We start from the raw sequence: 26,573 nt of genomic DNA on the forward strand, positions 1-26,573 counted from the left end.
TCGTTTAAGTGAAAGAGATTCATTTACAATTAATAATATGACAGCAACAAAATCTTTGTATTTTTGCTCATTGAATTAAATATAGTAAGCGGAAAGAAATTGTTCCTGTTTTGATTTTTCTATACAGATCAACTAGAAGTACGTAGCAATTCGTTTCGTATTCACAGTTCACGAGTGTTGTTAAAAAGTGTCGGTACTTGGAATGAAATTCGTTGTTTGCGCGCGTTCAATGAAGACGAGAGGCTATCGTTTTTCGTACACGGATCAACAATTGCTTACATAGCAAGGGCTCCAAGTGCTCATGAACGTTTGTGCATAGCTATTGAAACCCTGGCTTCAGCAAGCATCAGCATTCGTGCGCGTCCCGTGTCTGCGCCAACCGCTTAAGTGGTTCACAAACGTTTGCAAGCCACTTAAGAGAATGGTGGATATGTGTTAATAGTTTCGCGACTTCTGCGAAGAGAGTGCTCCAAATATTCTTTACCTAGCAACAGATTTCAGAAAAGTAAATTAACTTTTCACGGCTGATTTAGTTTCATACATATGTAGAAATTGTGGAGAACATATTTTTATTATTTTGTTTAGTGGGCACGACATCCGAATATGTTCAAAAATAGATAAAGTTTGAGTATCTTGTCAGAGACAATTGAGGAATGAAAAATTTAGATCTTTTCGGATGATATCAATGTAGCATTCAGCTTTACATTCCAATTTTCTTGAAGGAAGAAATGCGAAAACAGTGGCGATTTTCTTTATCATATACGATACCTCTTCTGTTAGTGATTCGTTAATTTGTCGCATACGTACTTCTGGAACAATCCGTAAGAGGATAAAATATTTGATAGTTTTATGAAATAGTTTGCAAATAAATGTGTACAATATATCTATTCTACTGATATTCTATCAAAATTGTAATCAAGACTTTATCCTCGTAAAGTAAATTAACATTGTATACATATAAAATAAGTATAAATATTTTGTACACGTGTTATCAACTTCGATTGAATGTCGTAATATATAGTACGAAATATTGCAATATTTATCCCTAAGAGATGTATAAGGAACTAACGAATCGAGATTATTATCCTTGTTCATCGAACAACGTAATATTAAGTAGTTCACCTAAGTAAATTGCATTTCAATTCGTGTCTGTAGCACTGATGGAAAATATCTCAATACGAATCTCTAATTCAAGATTTGAAATAATAAATTCTGCCAAAACAGCCAAGGCAAAAATGAACGACTGGAAGAACGTTGAATAAATTAGAATTAAAAGTTAGAAGAAATTGGAATTAAAATCTGCTAAAAAGCTATATAAAAGGTATTTGATTTTCTAAATGTTTTGAACAGTAATTTCGCACTTACATATATGTATGCACTTTATATCTAATTTGCCCTTGTGAGGACAAATGCGAGGCTAAAAAGACGTCTTGGCACCGTTAAATAATTTTTCGCATGTTAAAAAATGACAGTTTTTCGTTACCTTGACATTACATGTCGTGATTTACGATGAAAAATCGGAAAACGTCGGTGAATCGCTGTAGACGTGGAAAGTTTGATCTTCGCTTGGGAAAATGTTAGCTTCAGTTTTATAAGACTCCACTTTGTCGGAGATGCAACTGATCGTTCCCATGCGATTTTTACGTGCTGGATCGCCCGACTCAAAAAAATAGTTATAAAAATATAAATTAGAAAAGTTTACTCCTAGCGTACAAGCATTAATCAATATTTATTCGATCAAACTATTTAATTTCTCGATAACAGAGTGATATGCAAGTGAAGAAAATCAACTTTTATGAAATAAGGATCGGGAAAGTCTCTCTTACATTTCTTTTTAACAACGTTTGATCGAAAATTAGATTGGCATTTGTAAGACTTAGTGAAACATCGATCACCTGGTCGGAATCGCTGGAAATCGACTTCCGACTTCGATTTCGGCAATTTTCCGCGAACATCGAAGGACTGGAAATGTCTCTTGATTCTGACACTTCCTGGATAGTAGAGAGCTTACGGTCCTCTTCGTCATCGTCGTATATCTCCACGGTGGTCTCATGAATTCTGGCCTGACACTCTAGACAGGGAGGGATGTGTATGAGAGAGACCTAGCTAACCGAGGTCTCCTCGACAGACGGGCTCGCCAGTGCTTGTGTCTCACCGTTGGCATGTTTCACCTCGTCCTGGCTTGGACGTGATGCCGGTGGACTGCTCCGAGAACAGGAGGTCATGCTCTGCATTGTTTGACTACGACCGCCAGAAAATCGCATGCTGTATACTGCGCGGTTACCACTTTGAAGTCCACCCGTCTACAATAGTTTAACGAAACACTTAAGATCCGAAATATTATATTATAATATTACACCGAAAGTATAATTATTCTTATTAACTTAGAAATTATAACTTTGATTAGAATTACGTTGAATTATTCTTACGTTAAATTATTTGGCAGATCGAAAATATTTGAACAATATCCTAAATAAATGTATTTACGTAACAATATATTCACGGTTCTTTTACAGTGCTAATAAAATATTTCTGAAACTTGCGACTTCTATTCGTGTCGTAAATTCATCGAAATAGGTATAGATTCTTATGAAAGTTAAAGAATTATCACTTACAATGTTTTTAATATGAAACTGATGTAAGGATCACGTGAGGAGAGGTAGCAGAGATAGCAGTTTTATTTATTTGGAAATAAAAACGTGAAGCGCCATAAATTAATAAATTCCCAGCAGTTTATGTGTTCCTTTATTAAAGTAATTCGTCAAATCCAAATAAAATAAAAAACGCATAATACTTTGAACAGTAGAGTGCAGTGAACTAGTTCCTAAAACATATCTTTTTCCAATTGATTGTATTTAATATCACTCGTTAATAAGAAGAGCTACCTACTATTAGAGTAATCGTTTTGCTGCGATATGTTTTTTGTTAAATTTTGTATTACTCACATTAGCATGTCCAGGCCGAACATTTTTATATGGTTGAAAAAGTACCAAATATACTTTCGGAGTGAAAAGACAACCGAGAGCTACTGACGCAGAGATGTTGATGCACATGCACATGCTCGCGATTTGCACCTGTAAATTTATATTTACGTTCGTTTAATTCTTATTTCACCGAGAGCGGAATAACAATAAAGATAATAACAATCTTTCATATTTAAAATGTTCATCTACTTTAAAGTTTTTGAGCAAAGCTCTTGAAGTAAAATTACGAAGAATGTCACAAATTAATAATATATGGAAAGATGACTAAATATAAATACATTTATAATACAATTCATTTTGTATTTTCTTGCTGCATGCCTACAAAAAGGTTTTCTAATTTGTACTGTTATATGTATATACATATATGTACATATATAAATTACACATTAAACTGTTTTGAAACAATAAATTTAAAAAATCGTATCGAATTACCATTAATTGGTTCTCAGTTTGATACGCATAATCGCAAGATAATACGTGTCTCCTATGATTTTAGATACCGACCTTGTAGTCATTGTTTGAGCCAAAGTAGATGGGTACGAAAGCTAACCATACAATGCAAGTTGAATACATTGTAAAACCAATGTATTTCGCTTCGTTGAAATTCTCCGGTATCTTACGTGTTTTGAATGCGTACAAAGTGCACATGAGTATTAGAAACATATTGTAGACGAGGGACATCATCAATGAAAACGTGGAAACGCGGCATGTGAGTACCGCTGATAATGGATACGGATGAATTTCCGTGGTATCCGGTGGTTCAATGATTAGCCAGACGATAACACCAACTAATTGCACTGCGGTGATCCCTATAAAAACGGGAGTTACATAATACGATATCAAGAGGAAGAAAAAGTTAATCATGCCGACTACGGTAAAAGCATCGCAACAACTTTGTAAAATTTTAGATTTTAAGCTTTTAATTTTGATGGAAAAGTAAAATTTCGATATTTTATCAAAATATCCAGGCATATCCTTCGAGAATTACAAACTCACCGATAGCGATTACAACTTGGCTCTTCGGAGACGTATAAGAAGGCCTCTTTATACTCTTAGTTCCTTGATTGAATATGCGTGATATACGATTTGTTTTAGTTAGTATCGCGCTATAACAGATGCTTAAGCACAAGCCAAGACCGATTCTCAGATATGTGCAATTCCATGTAGTTGGCTTGCTTAATATCACGAAACTCATGCCGTAACACGATAGAATCCCTACTAGCAACACGTAACATAACTCGCGTCCAGAAGCCATAATTACTGGAGTACGATTGAAACTGGAATGTAATTAGTCAATTAGTATCGATAAAATAGAATAAGAGGAAGATTCTTATTCCGAGGTAACAATTTTGGGAAAATACATTTTAGAACATTTAAATTCTTGAAATTATTAGTCGCGTATTTTTTACGTTAAAAACTGGGACAATTTGTAGGGTAGACTGTGAACATACCGAATGAAAACTATCGTTGTAAACAAAGTACTAAGTATGCCAATGGATGCAAATATCAATGGCACCAATGCCCACGGACTAGTCCATGGAATAACTTCTGCTGTTAGTTTGATGCAACTTGTTACTGTTTCATCCGGTGCATATCCTGGACCACAGCTGCGACAAGTGTCATTAAAAACGTAAGCGTCTTCGCGACATGCCACGCAACTCCAACAACAGGCTTCCTGGAAATATCGTTACGTTACAAAATATTATTTCTAAGAATACAAAGTTGAATAACCTTTATACATGAAAATTAAACTGTAGTAACTTTGTACACCAGATAGAAGGATATTAAATTAAATTATTTACTCGTATTATTCACCTGAAAATTGCGTACATGACCCAGCGGGCAATTATCGCTGCATAAACTTCGAGGGATGTGCATTTCTCCGGGTCCTGTTGCCCACCTTGTCATGTTAATATCAAGGTCCAACCTGAGAATAAGAATTGCAAAATTTCATTGCGTTTATTATCGAGATTTATATGAAATATCCTTCAAAACTTCCTTAAGATAGATTAGAGATATTTGGACGAGCAGCTGGATAGCTAGTTTAATAAACTTGGATAAAAAATTGTTATAATTGTAATTCTTTACTTACTCCTCTTTCCATGTACCGATAAGAACATAATCAAAACGCCCGTCTTCTTTTCTTTGATACTGATATATATTATAAAATCCATACGCATCGCCATCGGATTTGAATTTAATTTCAGTACCTTGACGACCTGAATGTTATTTAAAGAAAGTGCAAATTAATTGTATGTACAGGTCTATCCACAAAAAATAATGTTTGATAGTGACACGAATTAAGGTGAAAGAATGATAAATAAATTTATTTATAAGATATCTGCGGATGTAAATTATCCAATTTCAAATTGTAAGTAGAATTGGAGAAAAATATTACGATCAAAGATTCTACGGAGGACCATAAAGACCATACTTACCGATAAAACTAACATTTCGAATATGTTGAAGAAGTTGTTGACCGTCTGGGGCTGGACGAAGATCTTCACACAAATAATGGTTAGTTCCAGCATTATTTATACATTCTTCGTTTATTAAATTATGAACACCATGCGCCATTGCGTAAACTGCATCAACTAAAATCAATCAAGCGTAGTGTTTTTGGTTTTTGGAGGGAAAAGGGTGTAAATTTTGCAAGCGTTAGCTGCAGCTTATTCTCAAGAAGAGAGATAAACAAAAGTTAACAGATTACAAAAAAGTCATTTTATTTCCTATGTTCATCTATTATTTAGATTATTCTTTTACTTATACTTTCCCTGTGAATACTTTCGTAATTAAATGGAATTGTTAATAGATGAAATTTAATTTCTATGCTCTCCTTCAGACTTGCTTAAATAATTTCATGAAGTCATATATAAATAATGGAGATATCTCTCACCGACAAATGGCACCAATCCTTCTTGCTCATAATCAATTAATTTCTCGTTACCAGTACAGGGTGTCATGCCAGCAGACAAATTTGCATTGAAGCTGCATTTGTGATGCTGAGACCAAAATTCTCGAAACCAAATATTTCGACAATTTACTATTTTTCCAGGCAATTTCTTGTGTGGCACATTACTTTCACTCTGACCATCACACTCATTATCCACTCTTGGTCGAAGGCTTAAATAATAGTCATCAAAATCTGAAAATAATAGTTATTTTAAAGCATTGAATGTGTCTACGATATCTTTAAAACAGAGATTTAATTTGCTATATTACACAGCTTATTAAAATGTTAGCGTTAGGTTTAATATTGAAATTTTGAAAAATGAGGTTTCCACCGCACATGTTTAACAAAGCAAACAGGATCTCACATAAATAATTAATATCTTTAACTAAGATATTTTTCTTTGATCCTACTCATTAACCCAATTGATTTTGATCGCAGAAGTCTCGCTTTGCAATTAGCCAATTGAAGATACTTATACTATCTCCCAAAGATACCTTACGAATCCTTTTTCTCTTACCTTTTTATCTTATCCAGAAACTTCAATTTTGCTCAGAGCATGGAGAATTTCAAACAAGCTGAAGTTTCTTTCTAATTGGATAATTATCAATCATTTTTTAGCCTCGTTTTCTCGCGTTTTACTCAAACGAATCTTTACTTTTTCAAAGTATTATATGGAAAACCCCATTATTGAACAAAGTTTGTAAAAATTTAAACAACACAATCGTCCAGAAGAGCGAATGGAACAAAAATGTTGAGATTCTTAGATTCGTCACTCGAAACTCGACCAAGTATTTGTAATCAATTTACCTTGAAGGGATGTTCTATAAGGCAAAATTGTGATTGCACCCTCTGCCGCGAATTCTTGATCTCTCACTGGATATACTTTAGCACCCCACGAATCGCTACCAATCCACATGAAATGGCCTGTACGATTAGCTCTAACAGCCGCCTGTAGAAGTTTCCTGCGAATAATAAACAATTTCTTTTTGAATGAGAAACAGCAAATAATTCTTATCAATTAACATAGAGAAAACTGGCAGACAATTGAAATGTTTGTTACACGACGACACATTTTATATAGTTATTTCATATATATGTTACACACTTAGCAGCATCGAATTAACCCTTGACATCTTTAATGAAAGATATGGTTGATATTGGACCAGGTAATATCGTTGAAAGAAATGATTAATGACCTGCTTGGAAATGACGTGCAAAAACGATTGAGTGGAGTAAGGAGAGCAAAAAACAGTCGATTTTTACCTTATGTTATCTTCATCGACGAATAAAACGACACCCCTGGCATTGTGTTTCGAACCGAGTCTTTCGACGATTTTATCGAAATCTTCGGCTTTCGCGTTTCTCAAAATCTTCTCGCTGACTGCTACGCAGATACTATACTCCGTCGACAATGAGGTAAAACTGGCAATACCCTGTACGGAATGGACGAGTAACAGTTAATCGAGGTGGTCGATTAAACGTTGGAACAATATGAAAAATGTTTTTACGAAGGGATTTTTTATTATTAGTCAGAAATGTTGTTAAAGTAGTTAGATTTATGGCACGAACTTTTGACAAGTCTATTGTTGAGAATGCATTAATTAAAACTTTTATAATCGACCATAAGAGCTAGATATTATATCGTGAGCGAGGAAAGTCAAAAAGTTCGAATTGATAGGATAAGGATTTAAGATGCGTTCAAAGAGATTCATAAGCTTCTTTAAATTTAGATCTATTGGTCTGTCACGACATAAACAATGGATGATATCCTGGGAAAATTAAAGTAAAATTTGTACGATATTGTGTTGCTTTGTGAAAAACACGTAAAGATCAATAATGTCATGGAAAAATTTGCATAAATATTCACCGTCTACTGATTAACGTAAAAAGTTGTATTCCTTATATAAAACGCGGGTTATTAAAATATTAATCCTGACGAGAAGCATAAACGATTACAAATGTACGATATATCATTACGGTACTTTTTATAACGGATCATTCCAAGTCATTATCCTGGAGGAAATAGAAGCGAAGATGAGTATAATTAGAGAAAAAAATGGAATTGTTGATACGCATGAAGAATGTACAAGTATTAATTACCTTCTCTCCGTAATCACCTTCAACTGCAACCGTAGATACGTATTTCCAACCGAGTTGATGAATGATTTCCACCATGGCTTGAGCTTGAAAATTATCTGGCGGCACTACCCTACTAAAATATTCGAAGCGACTTTTATCCGACAGTTCTGTGCTCGTTGATGCGTAGCTTATCTGTGGTATCTGAAACCGGTGTAATAATCATCTCTCTTTCCACGTTTCAACAAATTTTTTACGATATTAACGAACGAGTGTTACTACGTTTTGTAATAGAGGTATTTAAAACGTTAATAAAATCCATATCTTTTGACATGGAACAAGCGAATAATCGAAATATATGAAAAGTTTGATCTTCCACATAAATGAAATTGAATATACAATTTTAGAAGGACATAGAAAATATATATTATCCTTTTCTCGAAGTTTGAACAGAAGAACTTTAAACAGTTTTCAACGTTGATAAGAAATGGTAGAAAGTTCGAAACGAGTAGTTTCTAATTTTTTCCACTGAATTGCTTCAAGAGCTATTAATTAACTTACTGGGTTCGCGTCAGCACTCGAAATAGAAGAACAAGAAACAAAACCGCGAACAACGCGCTGGATTTAAACGATCTAGCCTGACAAACAACGCTTAATTGAATTAACGCTCGGCAAATTGCGCTACAAAACTCGGCGTGATTTGATACTTTTTCTATAGCTGCGCATTTTGTTTGCGAGTTTTCAATGAAAACAGTAATCTGTTCGGTGATGCGTTACGAATGACGAAAATTCAAGATTACAACATTGTTACGCTATTTGTACAGAACATTTTTAACTGTTTATACCCTGACAGTGTTTCATAGTATCGCTCGGATTAAAATATTGCCAGAAACGAAATACTCTTGGCCCTCGACTAAGATTTATACGTATCATTTCTTTTAAGATCTCCGAGGTGCTATAAAGCTCAGTGGTACCAGCGTTCAGAGACACCATATTTAATTACAGGATGAGGAAGTACAGTAGCGGTGTCGTTTTTGTTCCTGCCAATTCATTTCGTTCGTTTTTCTTTCGGCAACTTGTATTCTTGCGCTCTTGATTAATCACTCTTATAATTGTTTTTCACAGGATAACGATGATTTCATACGTTCCATCTTTTCACGTACATCCGCCCTTTACAGTTATTTCGCCGATAATTTCAGTATCACGGGATAAATCAAAGCATGCGATATATTCGGAACAAGGGACGTCGAGAAATGATCGAACAGTTTGCAAACTGAGGGTCCATCCTTAAGATTCTGAAATTTCCATTGGAAACATTTTTTCACGCAGCTTTGAAGTTGGAATCTTTTGATATGTATGATTTTCTATGATGTAAATGCGTTCAAAACCGTGCAGGTGGAAGAAGCATGCGGAGTATGTGGGCGGACGGGTTGAACGGTATTAAAACGAATGGAAAAATGCAAAACGGATTTCACTGATTTATTCGAACATTTCTCTGTAAGCCTATATATGTAGTTGAATATCTGACTATAGTCTTGCACGTAATCGTTTAGCTTCGATCAGTCGAGGGAACAGGTATCGAAAGACAATAAATGATTTTGAACATTTGAATTTTACATATTTCTGGATAAAAAGTGGTAACGTGAAACGATGAAAAATCTGTCCGCTATTTTAACATATCTTTTCTACACCGATAGTAAACGTACGAATTTTTCACTTCGATGAGAATGATTTTTAACTACTGACCTTGAATAATCGCAGAATATTGGCTACCATAATGGAGACTACGCTAAACGAAGCTCCTATAACACCCGTGACAGGTTTATGGGGCACATACATCGGTGGTTTGTCATTTTCACATTTGTATTCCGATATATCCTGAAAACGAATAAAAGAGAAATCACGCGTGTTTGTATCGTGTCTATTCTACTCGTCGATCAGATTTGCTTATATCGATGCTTTGAATTAAAAACTGATATCGCATATATACGCATGTATATGTATATATTGTATAAATGGAAATCATTGAACGAACAGATTGTATCGAGTAGTTTATCGTTAATGAACTGTTGTGGTATATCAGAATCGGTAGCCTATTGCACTTTGTACAAAAGAACTTCATTGGTTAACGTGAATGTTGATTTTGTATGCATAAAAATATCCATTCGAATTTTTGTTAAATCAAGTTGGCCATTTTGCGTCTTTTATTTCCACTAATTTCTCTTTTACAATTTTACATTCATTCTGCTTGTTCTACCGAAAAATATTGTGGAAATATACTACAACCATCTATTTTGCCTAACTAAGTCACTAAAATAAAAGCATAATTTTCAAACAAGGTTTCGCTTCATAGTTGCATAGATTTTTCAAAACAGATATAGAGATATTTTCAGAAAAACACGTACAAAATGTTCGCAGCGTGATTGAAAAACCAGTGATGTTTCATGCACAAACAAATCGCAAATACGTGTATGAAATCAAATTTTATCATACCTAGTTTTATACGAGGAGCTGAATGTTGGGAGTATATTAAATATACATACGTGCGATTCGCTAGAAGGCATGTATCGTTGCGTTTGTAAATGTAAATTTAATGAAATTCTCATTTTAATTTTTAATTTTCATAAAGTCTAATTACTAATCGTTGTTGCAACCGGAGCAGAAAATATGACGTCCAAGTAATTTAAAGCTTATTTCTAAGGTAGAGATACACAGCTATGAAACATTCAATTGATCCACTATGGTTTTTGATTCGTTTACTAGTTTCTTTATCGACAATCTCTATTTAACATAAAATTATTATCTCGTGTTCTAAATAATAATCGATCGTTTATTAATAGATATAAATGTCCGGACGAAATTTATGTAAAATGAGGAATAGGTAATTGGAGCTCAGTTTGTCGTCGAAGAGTTGTTGGTTACGAGTCTGGTCAATGCTAGACTTATGCTACTTATACATAGTAGCAGCGTCCGTCATGCTTGAAACGGACGGGAGATGACAGAGTATCGATTCTAAATTTTCTACTTCGCGTCAGATACCAAAGAAATAGTGGTCTCTGCAAAGGTTATATCTGCATCAGTGCTATCGCCGCATCTAGGTATATAACGCCAAAGCAGGGAGTAGCAGATGCTCTTCCGAATCATTTCCACTTCACTAAGAATACTAAATGACACCGCGTAAAATGTTCTCCACCATTTTCCATGTTGTTTTGCAGAGCAAATTAAAGAAAGATGTAGTCTTCTTCGAAGTTTCGTTGTAACTTAAGCATTTTCCGACATGTAAATCACTCGTACTATGCATGTACATCTCTGTTGAAAAGTTTTGCAATAGTCATCGTATTAGTTTAAAAATAAGAAAATGTAAATAAAAGTTGAGAAAAATACGATTCAGAAATATGATTCAGTTTGAATCATCGTACGACAGAAAATTAATTAATGCATCGCTTAGTTTACCGAAAAATACATGTAATAACTTATTACGATAAGTAAGTTGATATGTAAGAGCAGTTGTAATTATATGAAATAATTCTTTGAGAAAAATTAATAGCCTGTAATATGTGTTTTCTTCCTACTACGTTATCATCAATCGATAGTCGATAACTTATTAAAATTCGTTAGAAGAGGTAATTTATTTAAGTAATTTTCAATCAAGTCTATCGATTGATTCTATTGCAAATGAATATTATTTTTAAATACGTAATATCCTATAAAATTTACTATACATGGAGCTTCGAGTGTTAAACGGACCGAAATTGATAAATCTGGTCTATTAATTTCTGGTGTTAGATGGGTAAAGATTAATCTACTGCCTTGAGGGTATACTTAAACTTGATAAGGTAATCTAAGAAGATACCTAATTTTGTATTATTTAAACATATATTTTACATACGCTTACGTTATTTTAAATATTTATCGAACAACTATGATTTTATTTTTTCTATCTTTCGTACCTTAGCTTGGCTTTATGGATAAATTCGTTGCATCTATTTAGAATTTACTTTTTTACTAAAAAGAAAGCGTACAGACAAAACACAAATATGTAATTCGTTATTATTCGTATTTTTTCAATTGGATATTTTTTAAAACATTTGCTTAGAAGTGGAAAGATTTCCTATCGTAAATCCTACAGAAGAATACTCGAGGTACTGCATCGTACAGAATTCAGATCTATCTGACATAATCATGGTTTCAACAAGTAGAAAATATGAATGAAAATGATGAATTCACATATTCCGAAGACAAATCTGGCGATAAAGTCGCGCATAAAATGATTTCTCAAAAGGGAATATGCAATCGTGTAGGAAGAAGATTTGTAAGGAACATTACAGTTATTTTAACAGAGAGAAGAGTAAAAGGAAGAAATCTTCGAATAAAACTGTGTCTTACTAATTTGTTATGTTAAACGATATCTATCACGCGAAAGACGACGCATGAGTTGTCAAGTTAAGTAATGGTATTGCAGTGTTAAAGATTAGATACGTCTCTGCTACAAATGTAAAATTTATGAGCTTAAAATGTCTTAATACTGTACATGTACTTACTTGATTCATGTAAGATCTGACGAATTCCATACTCTGATCAAGTGCATATGTATCACTGCTGCAGGAGTCGAGAATAAGCGCGCCTAACGTGGTGTTTGGCAATAACTCATCGTCTGAATTTATTTCATCGAGAACGTACAACATAGCCTCCAAACGTTGCATTCCTTTTTCTTCTTTCACTGCTCCGCATGGTGATTGACCGATGGAACCTGCCACCTATGAATAAAAATATGATTATGAATAAAATCCATGAAAAATATGATTGATTTCCAGTATATACTCGATAATCGTGTTCCCTTACACTTACTTTTTAAAAATAAATTTAACAAAAGCTGCTTATTGAATTGTATGCTACCGTATATCAAAAATATACAAGTCATACATCGCTTACATAAATAGATTTAAAAAATGTACACTCATGTGAAAACATATCATAGAGTTGGAAATAATTCCGTTTCTACCTTTGCATTTTTGTGCATGTAAGTAGCGAATTATTAACGAGTTGAAAAATTCTTATGAAATCTTCGAATTTGTTTGTTTTTTCCCAGATTTATCCCGGCACATTTTTTTACTAATTTATTAATTACACGTTTATTTATTTCGGCTGGTTCGTTTGACAATATTCTTTAGTAAACAAGGGTATATTGATTTTACAGCGCTTGGCAATGTTTTTATCCAAGTGCTATAAATGCTCGAACCAGTTGTAGTCGGGATTTTGTGCTTACAGCGACGATAATTCTTTCCGTCGAAAAATTTCCTTGTAATTTTACGTTTATGCGTGAGATAATTGTTTCGTTAGAAAATAAATGGATCCCAGTGGTTCATTATTTTTTCTCAGCGGACTGTTGTACATTTTTTCGTAGTAATTTTTTCATATCTCTGCCCGTGTTAATGTGTCTTCTATAAATTGTAAATCGTCTGCCGTAATTAACGAAATGCAGCCAGGTATTAGCACAGATCCACTTCAGTGTTTAACGGTCGCACTAATCACGATGATCTAAAAATCTCTGCCCATGTTTTTCATTGGCTAAAAATTTACGAATTTTGTAGAATAAAAAGAGTGTGAATGACATTTTTGGAAAAATTGTTCTTTCCCGTGGAAAACATTTACGAAAAATTTAAAGAAGCAAAAATGTACAAAATGCACTTATGTGGAAAGATATATAGAACTAATTGTTGGATTTGTTTCATTCCTACCGTGTACTCTAAATATCTTTAGTCGCTGAATCTGTTTAATCGTCCTTCTCAGAATCACTTGGTTTGCTATAAATGACTGTCCTTTTAGTGCTCGTTGTCATGCCTGGTGATATCCTATCTCTTTTACTCGCATACAAATTTATATCTCTTGGGTAAAAAGACGGAATTTAGGTTTCAATTATGTACAAGAGATTAAACAATTTTTTACCACCTCTTTGCTTTCGTATCATGCGATCCTATCGCACCATAATTCTCCGTGGGCGTGATCTTAGACGGTTTTCTGCAGTTCCATTTCGTTTCAGATGATTTACTATGTTCGGAAAGCTTCCTGCGAAGATATTAAAATCTGACGCGATTTTTCCAAGCGTGTCTTCTTTTATCCGCCTATTAAATATACCTAAGTGATCTTTTATGTAGGCATAACTTCACAAACTTTCCACTCTTTAAATTCACAGTTCCCTTTAAATGCGAAAGTATAGATTTGAGAATCGGCGCTGTAAAATAAAGCAAATGTTCGAGCGATTCTTATTCTATTTATTTTATCGTATGTGCTTTCTCTGGCAAGACGGAAAATAAGAAAAATAAAATACTAAAATTACTCGGCAGAAAACTGTCGCCCTTGGTATCATTTATGCAGCAATCGAGTCAAGTCGAGCACCTATCTTCCACATAATACAAGGTGTTCCATGTTTTGGAAACTTTACCAGTATGTAAAGCTTCATTAAGTAGTTATAATAAAAATACGAAATACAGAAAGAATAATATAAATTTTGGTGACACGTTATCAAGGGAAACGAATCTTTCTTAAAAATTATAAAATTCAATCTATGGTTTCAGGGAAAGAAAACAAGTTAAGAAGAAAGAAAAAAAGAGGAATATATCAAAGGAATATGGATACGTGTGGTGAATTGATACAAAGAGATAATTGATTCATTAAGATGAATTGGAATCAAAATGAACTTAAAGTATTAAAATTAATAAAGTATTAAAATTCATATCTTGAAATGAAATATACCAATTTACCATAACTTTTTAATGAAGTTTCAAACGATCTATATTTATATAACGTTTTTGTCTCAGTTATACTCATAGAATATCCAAAAAAAATTTGGCCTCGGAAAGCTTAGAGCACCACGTATACTCTAACACCTGCACGCTTCTTCTGTTTCTATTTCATTCTGCCTTTAATCCCATTCAAGTAAACTACGCAGACATTTTCAGGACACATTCGATCAGGTTGTTATCTTACGGACTAAGGATACATAAGAACCTGAATCAGAGTACTACGCTACTAGCTCTGGATATATGTCATGGCAATTGTTAACGTGTGTGTACATTGTACATCGTAAACAATTAGCTACATCTAAAAGAGAATGTGCTTGATGAACCCTATAAGCTAGCAAAGTTTCGTTAAACATTGAGCGAGACAGTTGGACAGTTTTCCTCGTTACTTTGGATAACACAAAAGCTGTTACAACTCGTTCATACTTACAAAGTGGAAGAATTACAGTCGCATATTCTCTTCTGTTATAATAACGTTGGAATAATTTGTTACTTGATATCAAAGAGAATATAAAATGTACTCCGTATCTCGCTAATCTTACAGACGTTTCTTCATAAGTACAATATAAAGTTCGTTATTTATGCGTTCATACAGCGTTAATAAATTTGTTGAAAATTTTTTTAAACTGCAAAACTATCAGAATCTTCGCGTAATTTTTAACATTTACAGTATTTCATTAATTATTCCAACAAATGGATTGTAAATAGAAAAAGAAATTCTTTCAAACGTCACTCTGAACGCATCTAATGTTACGAAGTTTCTCTTTGGGATCTGATGTTTGTTATCTTGCGATAAGTTCCATTTTCTTGCACAAATACGTTTGTCTATCAAGGAAAAACTGACCCTAGAAGATCGAATCGTCTATCTGACCTATTTTTAGTACGCGAAGAAAACTTAAATGCGCGCCTGTCGTGATTTATGTAGTAAGTACGTACATGTTTCTTTCTCTTGATATTGGGTCAGTCCATAAGTTCGTGCGCATTTCTGTACATTTGTGAAAAACACGTGATCCGTAAAAATCGCCTTACGAAGATGGAACTCAAAAGCCACCGTCAAGATGACAGAGAATTATACGTATAAACATATTGCAGATTGAAGACAAGCTTAACATCACATTTTCAATTATTCTGTTAGATTATAGTAATACGAATTTTGTGAACTAAATTGTTAAACGATTAATAAATTGTTATTGTAGTTACTATAAACAGTTGCTTCTACTTTGTATAGTATACATAAAGTAATAATACAAAAATATATATATTCGTCCTTTTTTCATAACAAATACTATACATCGTTTTAAAAGTTACGTCTCAGCTATTACTTCGATAAAAATGTATGGTGATCGACGATGATCCAGCGTTTTTGTTTTTTTTTAATATGACAATTTCGTCAAATTACTCTTCTCTATGTATTATTAAAAGACAACGAATTGTAGGCATTGTATGACATTTATCTATGAAAGGAAAGCCCTAAGTTACTAATGCTATAATAATATCTGTCGTATTAGCGTCAAATAAGAATCGTATAAAATGGAACAACCGGTAACATTTCGTGACTCGGTGCATTCACTTAAAGATTAAGTTAGGGAAGAAAAATGCATTTCACGTTCAACTCTCTGGAGCTTCTCTGAAACATGCCAGTTCTACCGATACGTTAGAAGCGAAAAAAGAAACAGAGTCCAATATTTCCGACTACATAAAAGGACCACGTGGAATAAAACGTTTCATCGATCAACATTATATGGCAAAGAGCACATTGCCTTGTCTCGTTAATTAATACCTTTTGCCAATTGTAGAGTAATTAAAGTAACTTTTGTTACGTGATATAGTGTGAGAGTGTATTAATATTAATTAAAATAACGCGATAATTAAAAGAGCACGAAATCTTTATCGAGATATTGTTGAATTTTTTAGCCGTTGTGACTTCGCGAAGAATAATCATACAATATGCGATCCGTGTGAATAAATTTTGGAAGCAATAAAACGGTGAAACAAATTTTAAATTAGCTCCTGACGGATCGTTATAAAGATCAGACTTTGACATTTACGTTCGTAATGATTTGGGTGGAGAAAAGGAATGTCCTGGCTCTACAGAGTAGCTTGACTCTGTAAAATTTTCGTGAGAAAAACCACCTTGACTTTCGTGTCGCTTGCTAGCGTGAAAGCATCTTCGAAGGAAATCAACTTATGGAGGTGAAAGTAGATACTTGCTCCTTTAAAACGTATCCAGGCGAATTATTGTATGATTTTTCTTCGCCAAGTTCTAGCAGTTCGACAATTTTTCGATCAAAAATACCACGACCCATTACCTTCTACGTCCGATGTCACAATTTTACAGAAATTTATAAGAAACGAATGTTGTGAATTATATAATAATTCATTCATAAAATAATATGAAAGGAAACGGTTGAAAAAGTTGATCGTTTACAACGTAGCATCTAAATGAATATCCCTCGCACTTCTTTTCTCCTTCTATTAATATTCAGCGCCATGCATTTTGAGTTTAAAAAACGTTAAAAAATTTGTTTCACGGAATACATATTCCTTTTCAATAATATCGTGCGCTGTTTCCTGTTCACTGAAACTTTTCAGCATTCGTGTTTCATTTGACACGACTCTCTTCTAAAAATTCTCAATTTTCCTCTGCAGAGATAATGCTGATTTCGATAATTAATAATGTAGTAATGTGTATTGTAAATGCGGCGAAGCTTTCACGTGTCCTGTGTAGCACTACAATAAGGCAAAACCCGTATAATTTTAGTGTTAATAATACAACAACAACATATATATAATTAAATTAATGGAACAAAGTAAAATGAATGCAATATGTGAGTATAGTAACAGAATTTGCTTGGACATTATTTTATAAGAAAAGAACCTATACATTCAGCATACATACGTAACTGTTTTACACGAAAATTCAGAGAAGCGACGTACGTATGATCTATTTTCACATTTATTCTTCTCTCTGTTTTAATGGAATGGAGAATTTTTCAAATGGGATGTTTAAATATTGAAACTAATAATTTATGTACGTCGATGCAAACGATGAAAATGTAGAAGCTATATAGTTCGATATTGGAATATGAAAACAAGGGTGTTTAAATTTCCAATAGAGATAATCCCCTTTGATGGGAGGAAATTTTTATTTCGTAGTAGAAAGTTAGCAGTTTATGTGTATAATACTTCAACCACTGTGTATTCAAAGTATCGAAGGTATCTTACACGCGAATAGACAATGCAAATTAAAGTAAAATAGATAAAACGTAAAAATTGATAAGGTTTGTTCATTTTAATGACTCCATTGTGTAAAAGAATTTATCAATACTGCCATCTTATAACTTGCAACTTGCAAAAGTTAGCTAATAATACTCTTTATTTCCGAAATATTCGTTTCGGAAGTGAAACTGTTACGTAATTTCTGAAGTTAGTCGAAGTTGGTAAGTGGCTTAATTCCTTTTCACCGAACTTAGTAATGAAATTTGGTGACACAATGAAGCTTCGAATACCGTAGAATTTTACATTCATACGCCAATTTCAGACCATTTGTTATCTATAGAAAATACAATAGAATTATACATACTTGTTCGTGCATAGGAAAGATTCCTCCGAGAATTACATCACCATTGATACGTATAAGCTTCGAACCATCCTCGTCGCGTCCCTTTCGGACGTGGCACTCGCTTATTATGATAAAATATAACATCCATGTTAAAATCTTGCCCACGCTCATCTTGTACGCGGCAGCTCCGATTCTTTCCTAGTATCTGCAACGTGAAATTGAAAAATTACTTTCTTCCATTGTAAATAATTAATTTCTGCGCAATTTATCGCAACACGCTCATACAAATTTGTTTACTTCGTTTTCGTACATAGACTGCTATCCAAAGGTTTGATAAAAGCTGGACTTACATACATAGTAAATAAATATTATATAATATTTGATAAATAGTAAAATAATCTCTTTGCGACTCTACGAAATCCAAAATTGGCGAATTGGTCTTTCTGGTCCTTCGAGTTTTATAGGCTACTATGGAATACTCGGTTTAGGAATTAGGATGCGACACAAGTACAAAATGACTAGATGTTAGAACTGTACTCATTCGTTGTAGTATCTTTGTAGAGTCATTCTGGGATAGTAGCTAGTATATACAATGCAGAATTCGTGGGGTTGTTGTTCCTGCGAGCTATGAGGATGTTTGAAAGCAGTTAGACCCCAGGTGTTCAGGCGTTTAATGGGACCGTTAATTGTTACGACGCGTCTCCAGGTTTATAATACTTTGATCCTCAGGAGTTTAGAATTGCGTTTGTTACTAAATTCACAGTAATACGTGACTTCTACATTTTCACTCTCGTTACAAAATTAATATTGTTTGCCACAGTTATCTGCTCAATGGACTGGTTCCATCGCGTGCAATAAAATGAACGAAACTGCAATAAAAAGAATATTTTGGTTAAACTTGTTCAAACTTGACAGAATACGAATATATTATTAAAAATTGGTACTTCGAATATTCTTAGGATCAAGCAGGTAAAGAAAATTGTTCCGGACAGAGACTATTCGTTATTGCCATATATAATTACAACAATTTCACGGTAATTGGATTCTCTGTTTTGTTAATGACACGCTATTCGTTTCTGTATACTTCGCACACGTATTGGGAAAGGTTCGCAAGATCTCGATATTGGTTAATCCGTGATTGAAAACAGAAGAGGATTAATTAGAAATTTCAAGTCGAATTAAAAAAAAAGATAAATTTCTTTCTTTCTTTCGGCTATTTCGTTCAGACTCGTTCAGTTCATTCCCTCGATTAAATTAGTAACATTTACAAGGAACAGCCGGTCCCTGCAGAAGACCTGCAAGTTCGACTGCGTTGACGGGAAGCAACGCTCGGATACTTTCGAAACAGTCAGCTTCTAAAAGTTATGTAAACTCAGTTTTGCCAAGTATTTTGGGATTGCTGCTTCAAGCATAACGCCGCGTTATGAGATGTAGCGAAGTTCAACAGCCTCGTAACCCTAACAAACATTGTATTAAATACCACAAGATTGCACAGTTAGTTGTACAAGAGGACGCATTTGCAAAAGACAGTAGCTAAATTGAAGGGGAACGAGATGATCCAAACATATGGTGGGACTAAGAATTCGCGTGGATAACGAATGGTTGAGAACCAAACGAATATTTATGTTGGAACGCTAGTTACAAGAAGCAAGAGCGATTCAGAGAATGCATGGCGAGACTTGGCGTGCATGGCATGCATAATGCTTTGTTGTGCGTATGAGATCTTTGAAAGTACAAACTGATTGAGAAAGTCAACCGTGAATTTTCAGAGAGTCGACCAGAGCCAGAATTAACCCGTAATTAGGAAACTTTCTAATACGCGCACGAATACCTGTCATTATTGAGAACTCCGCGTATCGGAAAATGGCATGATATTAGGTTTTCACTTCGAAGGAACACGAATATTAATAATTACAGCCTCGTCGTCGCCCGTTCAATACCAGTTGCTGTGTTGTAATCTCGCTCGTAGATTCGACCACCTCAACACGTGGCCCCTTGATTGATGTAGATGCACATTGCTAAGGTACTGTTAATCACGGGAAATTACCTATCATAAATTACCAACTGACTGATAACCCACACTCTCATTCAGGATGGTACAGCGACAAGAAACATTACCTAAGTATGACGCGCGAATTTTCACGAAACTTTGTACATAACTTTTTTTACCGATAATTTTCTATATTTAGAGGAACTGGCTTAGGGAATGTTTGCAAAAATTTAGAGAATGAAAGCCCGCAAAGAGACAGAAAACATATTTTCTTAGAATATTTTGGAAACTATCAGAGATAAAAGCAATTCTATTAAAAAAAAGAAAGAAATGGAATCGTTGCAGTTTTGAGTACACTGATCGATACAATTTTCCACCCTCTATAAGTTATTCGTTAATTAATACATTGCTATTATTTATTATATTTATGTTATAACACTTCAAACTTGTGAAATTAATGTCGTTAAAAATCGATAATGAAATAATCAAAGAAAAAAACATATAAAAATTACGAACTAATTTAGTAGTTATTTCGATGTTAAATCTGCAGTCGCCAACGAAACGTTGACGCAGTGGACACTTCTTTAACGTCACACGGTTTCCGTGATATGAGAGATATCCGAAGGGCATGCGAGTTCTCGCTTGGATAATGCTCGCTTAAAATAAAATTATATTAAATAAAATTGTACAAATTATACATTGTAACGAGTAAATTATTAGATAAAATATTTTCTTTCATAAATCGTACGATCTCTCTTTCAACGAATTACATGTACAGTTCCGCTCTCTTGTCACATTTTGAATAATCTCTTTTCGTTAATTTTTTCAAGTGAGATACGTTTTATAAAATAAAAATGCATCCAATCTCTGCTACTTTACTACTACTACAAAATATCGTAATAAAACGTCGGGACAAAACGTTTCACGTTAAAAAGTGTAAATTAAAGATTGTACCATACATTATTTATTAAAACATTAAAGTAGGACATATTTGGAGAGTTACAGCAAAATAATAAAAAGTAAATGCGAAATGTATTTCAATAATAAAACATTGTGTTTTGTATATAGAAGTATTTTACCATAACTACAAAATAAGATGTCTCGTGAAAATAGTGTAGTCTCGTGAATATATTTGCCATGTAATTTTTCCTTTAATAATACCCCTCACAGATTCGATTATTTGATAATTGTTTATTCTTGCTTTTATCAACTCTCAACATACACACAACATGCACATCGACAACCAGAATAAATTACTAGCAACTCAACGGCAGACTATTAAATGGTAATCTATGTATGGTGTATGATTTATGAATTTGAATCAATAATTCTCGGTTCCGCGTTGCAGAGACACGTCGCATCATCATCGATTGCATGCAACTTGGTATCAGTTATAGCGGCATATAATAGTCTCAATTCCATTTCATTCCATTATGCTATTTTCTCGCGTAATAATATCCTCGAGTTGCAATTACGTTATTTTCACTCTGCGTACGCATTTTCCACCGCATAGTCCAAGAACTGGTCGAAAAATAATTTCACAATTTTCTAGCATTCGAAAGTTGAAGAGAGCTTGTCGATCGAACGATCTGATCGAAGTGCAAGGCATTTAATCATTTCGAGAACTGACGCTGAGGAACTCGTTGAAAGATCGAATATTCTTCGATGCGAAATAAAAATTCTTCCAACATCTACGGTAGCTTTTAAAGAAGAAGCGACAAAATTAATCGAACCGTTCCTTCGGATATCCTTCAGGCTGAATTTCCCAGGAATTTCAGTAGATCGTGAACTATACAAACAGACAGGCGACCACCGACTGCCACGAGAAACTTTTGCACACCGCAAGAACGTTCCTTAACATTCTGATATTCGAAGACGCGGTTAATAATCGCCGATAATAATCGTATAAGAAATATGTAAGAACGTGAGCTAAGACTTGTTGTACGGCGGCTCTTACTATGTGGCCTGTGATCTAAAAACAGAGAATGCAGATTTTGCAGCCCTCTACATAGCCGTACACTCTGAATAAGAACAATCATATCGGGGAACTTCATCCTGATTGTCACATCACCGTGGAAAAAGGAATTTCGTGTGAATGTTTATGGCGAGTAACTGAATTTCGAGCGGTCGTGCTTTGCTCTGAAACGCTTGAAAGCAAAGTGTGAAAGAAGAGTACATGGCAGCCCAAGCTTTTGAGTGGACACGATGGTACGTACATAGATGTGTCCTGGGAATATCTGCGTAGTTTGCCTGGACTGAGTGAAAAAGAGTGTAAAATGAAGAAGAGGAAAATGTGTTGGGATTGCTGCATGTTGTGTGAAAGAGTTTAGTTCCTCGGGTGGTGCCGAGAGTGAGAGTTTTGTGTCGCTGAGTGATTTTGTTTCCTGTCTTTCGTACGATCAAATTGTAGTTTAATTGAGAGTAATAACAATTAGTTAGAACCGCATCATTAAACAGATTGTATATTTGAACGATACAGTTTGAATGGGTTTCATTAACGTGGCTAGTGAACGAAAATTCGGCCAGACTGCCGTTTCATTTTTCACTTGTTTCATCTATCGACACGTCTATTGATTTCGGCTGGCAGTGGAGCAAAGGAAAGGCATCTGTCGAAATGCAAATAATCCACGTAAAGGAAATGTCAATAATGTTACCGTCATAGAGCTAGGATTGTATCGACGAAAGGAGAATTGAAAACTGTGAAAATAGTTGGTTTTGAAATTGTTCGATAAGTTCAAGGTTACGTTAAAAATCGTTTGGCAAGAACAATGGCAAAGCAAAATTGAAGAAAGTAAAATTAATAAGTAGATTACGAATTTTTACGCATTTCTGTAAAATTTTCATGCCTAGAAAATATGTATAAAAATATGTATATGTATATGTATAAAAAACATATGAAATACTCAAAGTATAATATTCGTTATCATTTCTGTACTGTAGTAGGTATAATTAAGCGTTAATTCCTTGTTTCTATCTGCCTCTGCAAAATTATTATAACGCGTAGAAAGATTATGCAATGTGAAAATGTTGAAACCCCTAAATCAAAGATAAACATTTAGGATTACTTTATGGATCGTGCTTATACATATATCTTACATGCTTGAATACCTAATTTGTTCAAACCATCCATCACTATCTATCTATTCAGTATATCCTGAATTTTGGAATTTTCCAAACAAAATCTATATTTGGTACCGGTTATTTAACTAACATCGAACGTAATATTCAAGATATCAAAGATCAATATTTTATAAAATATTTGTCTCGGTATTGTAGCAAATATGAACAATAAATTTTTAAACTGTATAAAAGTTGGAATAAACTAGCACGTGTGTTTCATATTTTCTTTTAATAAGTCAGATGAGGCGAGAAACGCTTTAGAAGAGAAATACAGTAGCGTTTCCTTCCTTTTTCGTTATTTTTCATCTCATTCGGTTCGTTGAGAGGCGAAGATCACGGTATCATATATGCCGAGAGAAGATCGCTATACTCTCATTTTCCTAAATAGGACTTTTATTAAATTTCTTTTCCTACGTCGCCACTTACCATAATTTCAGTCAATTTCGATAGAAAAGGAATTTTGTCGCATCTTAAGAGTATCCCATAGGAGGAATACGTATAACCAATATTTTTAGATTAAAATGGAAAGCATACAGTTTCCTAGAGGAAGCGAAGTGTAACTCGAGAATAAAAAATGATATTTGCTCTGGTATTTTAAAACAAACCACGGTAAACACGAAATTCTTACTATACAGCATAAAAGACTATGAAACTCGTGAGACTATGAATCGAAATAAATTGCAATTCTTTGCGTGATTGAAAATAGATAAAACGTATATGTAGACAAAATGAGCTACTTTTATGTCAATGATATTCACGAAATTCACATTTACACTTTCTATTTATATAACAACGCGTTAAGAAATTAATTGTCGTGCATTTTAAAAGAATTACAGAATTGCGAATATATGCAGGTACTTTAAATATTTTACAATTTTACAATCGCTTCCTGCACCTTACTTTTTAAACTTTCAAGTTCAAAATTACGTGGAACATCCCGAATGTACGTAAAATATAGGGGAATAACATTTACTAACAGCATATAGCAAATATTAAATTTCAGAGACGTTTCATTGCGGCAAGTCTGAGAATTATCGTTTAGTTGAAACTTTAAAATCAATTTCGCTCTGCATCGTTAAAAGGTGCTCTGCTTCATAGTTTTTCCAATACAGAAAACGTCCACCCCTCTGACAAACTTTGGGTAACTGCTAACAAGGCTTGTCCTTTAAGTCTCTTTGATCCCATCACTTGAGATTCCAGAAGCAGCCACGGAGCTCTCGTTTTAGACAGTACGTTAATCATTTTCTTTTTCTTTCATATTCCATTTTCATTGTCCTTTCCTTATTCTTAGAAACGATCCCTGTTGTAAGAACGTGATTAGATAATTCTGATTATTAAGCATAACTGAATTATGAATAATTTGGTATATCGGTACTTTTTCGACAGAAATCTATTACGTTTTTTAGATGGATGGATGGATGGACGTTTCGTTTGAAACAAGGCAACAAAATTTGTGTTCTAGACACGTAGAAGTTTCAGACTAAACAAAAATTAACTTTAATTCGCAAATCTACATTCGAATGCGCATTTATGGTGGAATCTAAAATATCACGCGAATAAATTCACCTATCGAAAGAAGACAGAATTATTTGAAATTGCGAGGGAAAACTGGCAGGAAATACTACAGATAAAAATATTAATAATACTTCGTTAACCCTATGACAGGCTCAATTGATACTTTGTAATTTTAAATTAAAAATTTGTTGATTTAATAAGGATATTTTTTTGGTATTAGTTAAAATTCTTCTAGATGAACATATTTCAAATAAACGTATATGTATACGAGATTTAATCTAGCTGGGAAATTGTGTAAGTACGTAACTCTACGCGTACTGTTTCCTCACGCTGCACATCCTGCTTTACTTTGTTTCACGGCTTTAAATTCCTTCGTGTACGAATTATTAAAAGTTGAAGGAGAAAAAAACGTTCCGTTTTCTAATTATCTCGCTCGGCTACACTTCATCCATTCGTCTTTACGGGTGTCTTTGTCTGAAATTTAAATAAGTGGGCAAATATGCTGTCCGCTGCAGAAGAATCGCGAAATTTCGAGGGCATCTCCTGCTAATGCTGTCGGCGTCCTGCATGCTCGCCTGTCCATCAAAGTCAGGTGTGCCGTGCGTTCATGTGCCGGTCAACGTTAATTAAGAAGTCCGCTAGTCCAGATATGCATTGTTGTCCACGTATGCCAGTGTTTCTCAACCTTTTTCAAACTACAACTCCATTTCCCTGCAAAATAACGTATGACCGTACTCTGCTAAAAAGACGCTTTTAATAGAAGGAGCGTTCAGACGATCAATATTATTGACGATATTATTGTCAATATTTGAGGTTTTCAACATTATCGTGGCTAGAAGACCCCTAGACGATCAATATATTATTGTCAATACGATGTTGAGAATCTTAAATTCATCTATAATGTTGCGTATTGATTAGAACCATGGAATATTACGATGAAAGGCTGCTGGAAGTCGTCTTAACGAAGCTTTCTATAAAACTAATTACAACTGTCGGATTGTTGGAAATTTAAGAAAAATTGAGGCACAATGTTGAATAATATCTGCTAGTTTCTTTGATGATACTCTGCTGCCTATAGAATGGCTTGCACGAGCTTCTTTTTGAGAAACTCTTTGTCATCTTCAATAATAGATTCCTTCAAGTAGCTTTAGACTATCCAATTTTTTTCCCACTGGAGGATTTTATAAAAAGTAGAATAAATGATAGTAAGCGTGTGTCATATTCGATATATAAAATGAACGGAATTGAATATCCTAGCTGACATTCAATATTCTTTATCTAGTTGGAAAACGAAACCCTTTTAACTAATCAATTCTGAATTTTTCCTTTTTAGCTAAAAATAGGAGATGTTTTCGTCATAGAATACCAGTATCTTAATAAAAGTGCGATAAATAATTTTATGTTTCCGGAATTTCCGGGACAAGTCGATAATAAAATAACTACGACGATCTCCCAGAAAACATTTTGTCAACATTTCCTCAAGTTTGGAACGTCACAGGTTGAGAATCTATGACGCGAAGGTTCAGTTTTTTATCTGAAGAAATAAAATTACGATATTTAAAAGATTTTCGTC

The 26,573-nt window shown here is 34.0% G+C and overlaps 1 protein-coding gene across 8 annotated transcripts in view; it reads right to left on the reverse strand.

Annotated features, from left to right (window-relative positions):
- Nucleotides 1-1,487: 1,487 nt before the first annotated feature.
- LOC117215829 (metabotropic glutamate receptor 8-like) overlaps nucleotides 1,488-26,573 on the reverse strand; it is a 40,053-nt gene continuing 14,967 nt past the window's right edge. For 2 of the 8 annotated variants that reach the window (XM_033462361.1, XM_033462450.1), the window contains 17 exons: nucleotides 18,397-18,580; nucleotides 12,555-12,770; nucleotides 9,760-9,891; nucleotides 8,038-8,217; nucleotides 7,201-7,370; nucleotides 6,745-6,899; nucleotides 5,881-6,129; nucleotides 5,423-5,578; nucleotides 5,077-5,203; nucleotides 4,800-4,911; nucleotides 4,436-4,659; nucleotides 3,981-4,261; nucleotides 3,489-3,793; nucleotides 2,946-3,074; nucleotides 2,156-2,303; nucleotides 1,896-2,071; nucleotides 1,505-1,660 (listed from right to left, as the gene is read on the reverse strand). In XM_033462361.1, the coding sequence (XP_033318252.1) occupies nucleotides 1,505-1,660; nucleotides 1,896-2,071; nucleotides 2,156-2,303; nucleotides 2,946-3,074; nucleotides 3,489-3,793; nucleotides 3,981-4,261; nucleotides 4,436-4,659; nucleotides 4,800-4,911; nucleotides 5,077-5,203; nucleotides 5,423-5,578; nucleotides 5,881-6,129; nucleotides 6,745-6,899; nucleotides 7,201-7,370; nucleotides 8,038-8,217; nucleotides 9,760-9,891; nucleotides 12,555-12,770; nucleotides 18,397-18,546 (3,066 nt within the window). In that variant the 5' untranslated portion in view covers nucleotides 18,547-18,580. Of the gene's footprint in view, nucleotides 1,661-1,895; nucleotides 2,072-2,155; nucleotides 2,304-2,615; nucleotides 2,836-2,945; nucleotides 3,075-3,488; nucleotides 3,794-3,980; nucleotides 4,262-4,435; nucleotides 4,660-4,799; nucleotides 4,912-5,076; nucleotides 5,204-5,422; nucleotides 5,579-5,880; nucleotides 6,130-6,744; nucleotides 6,900-7,200; nucleotides 7,371-8,037; nucleotides 8,218-9,759; nucleotides 9,892-12,554; nucleotides 12,771-12,861; nucleotides 13,012-18,396; nucleotides 18,581-18,912; nucleotides 19,226-26,573 lie in introns of those variants that run through there. The other 6 variants (XM_033462492.1, XM_033462561.1, XM_033462530.1 and 3 more) reach the window with 6 other exon arrangements.

This window comes from Bombus bifarius, unplaced genomic scaffold (assembly GCF_011952205.1).
Source record: "Bombus bifarius isolate JDL3187 unplaced genomic scaffold, Bbif_JDL3187 scf7180000007966, whole genome shotgun sequence".
NCBI lineage: Eukaryota > Metazoa > Arthropoda > Insecta > Hymenoptera > Apidae > Bombus > Bombus bifarius.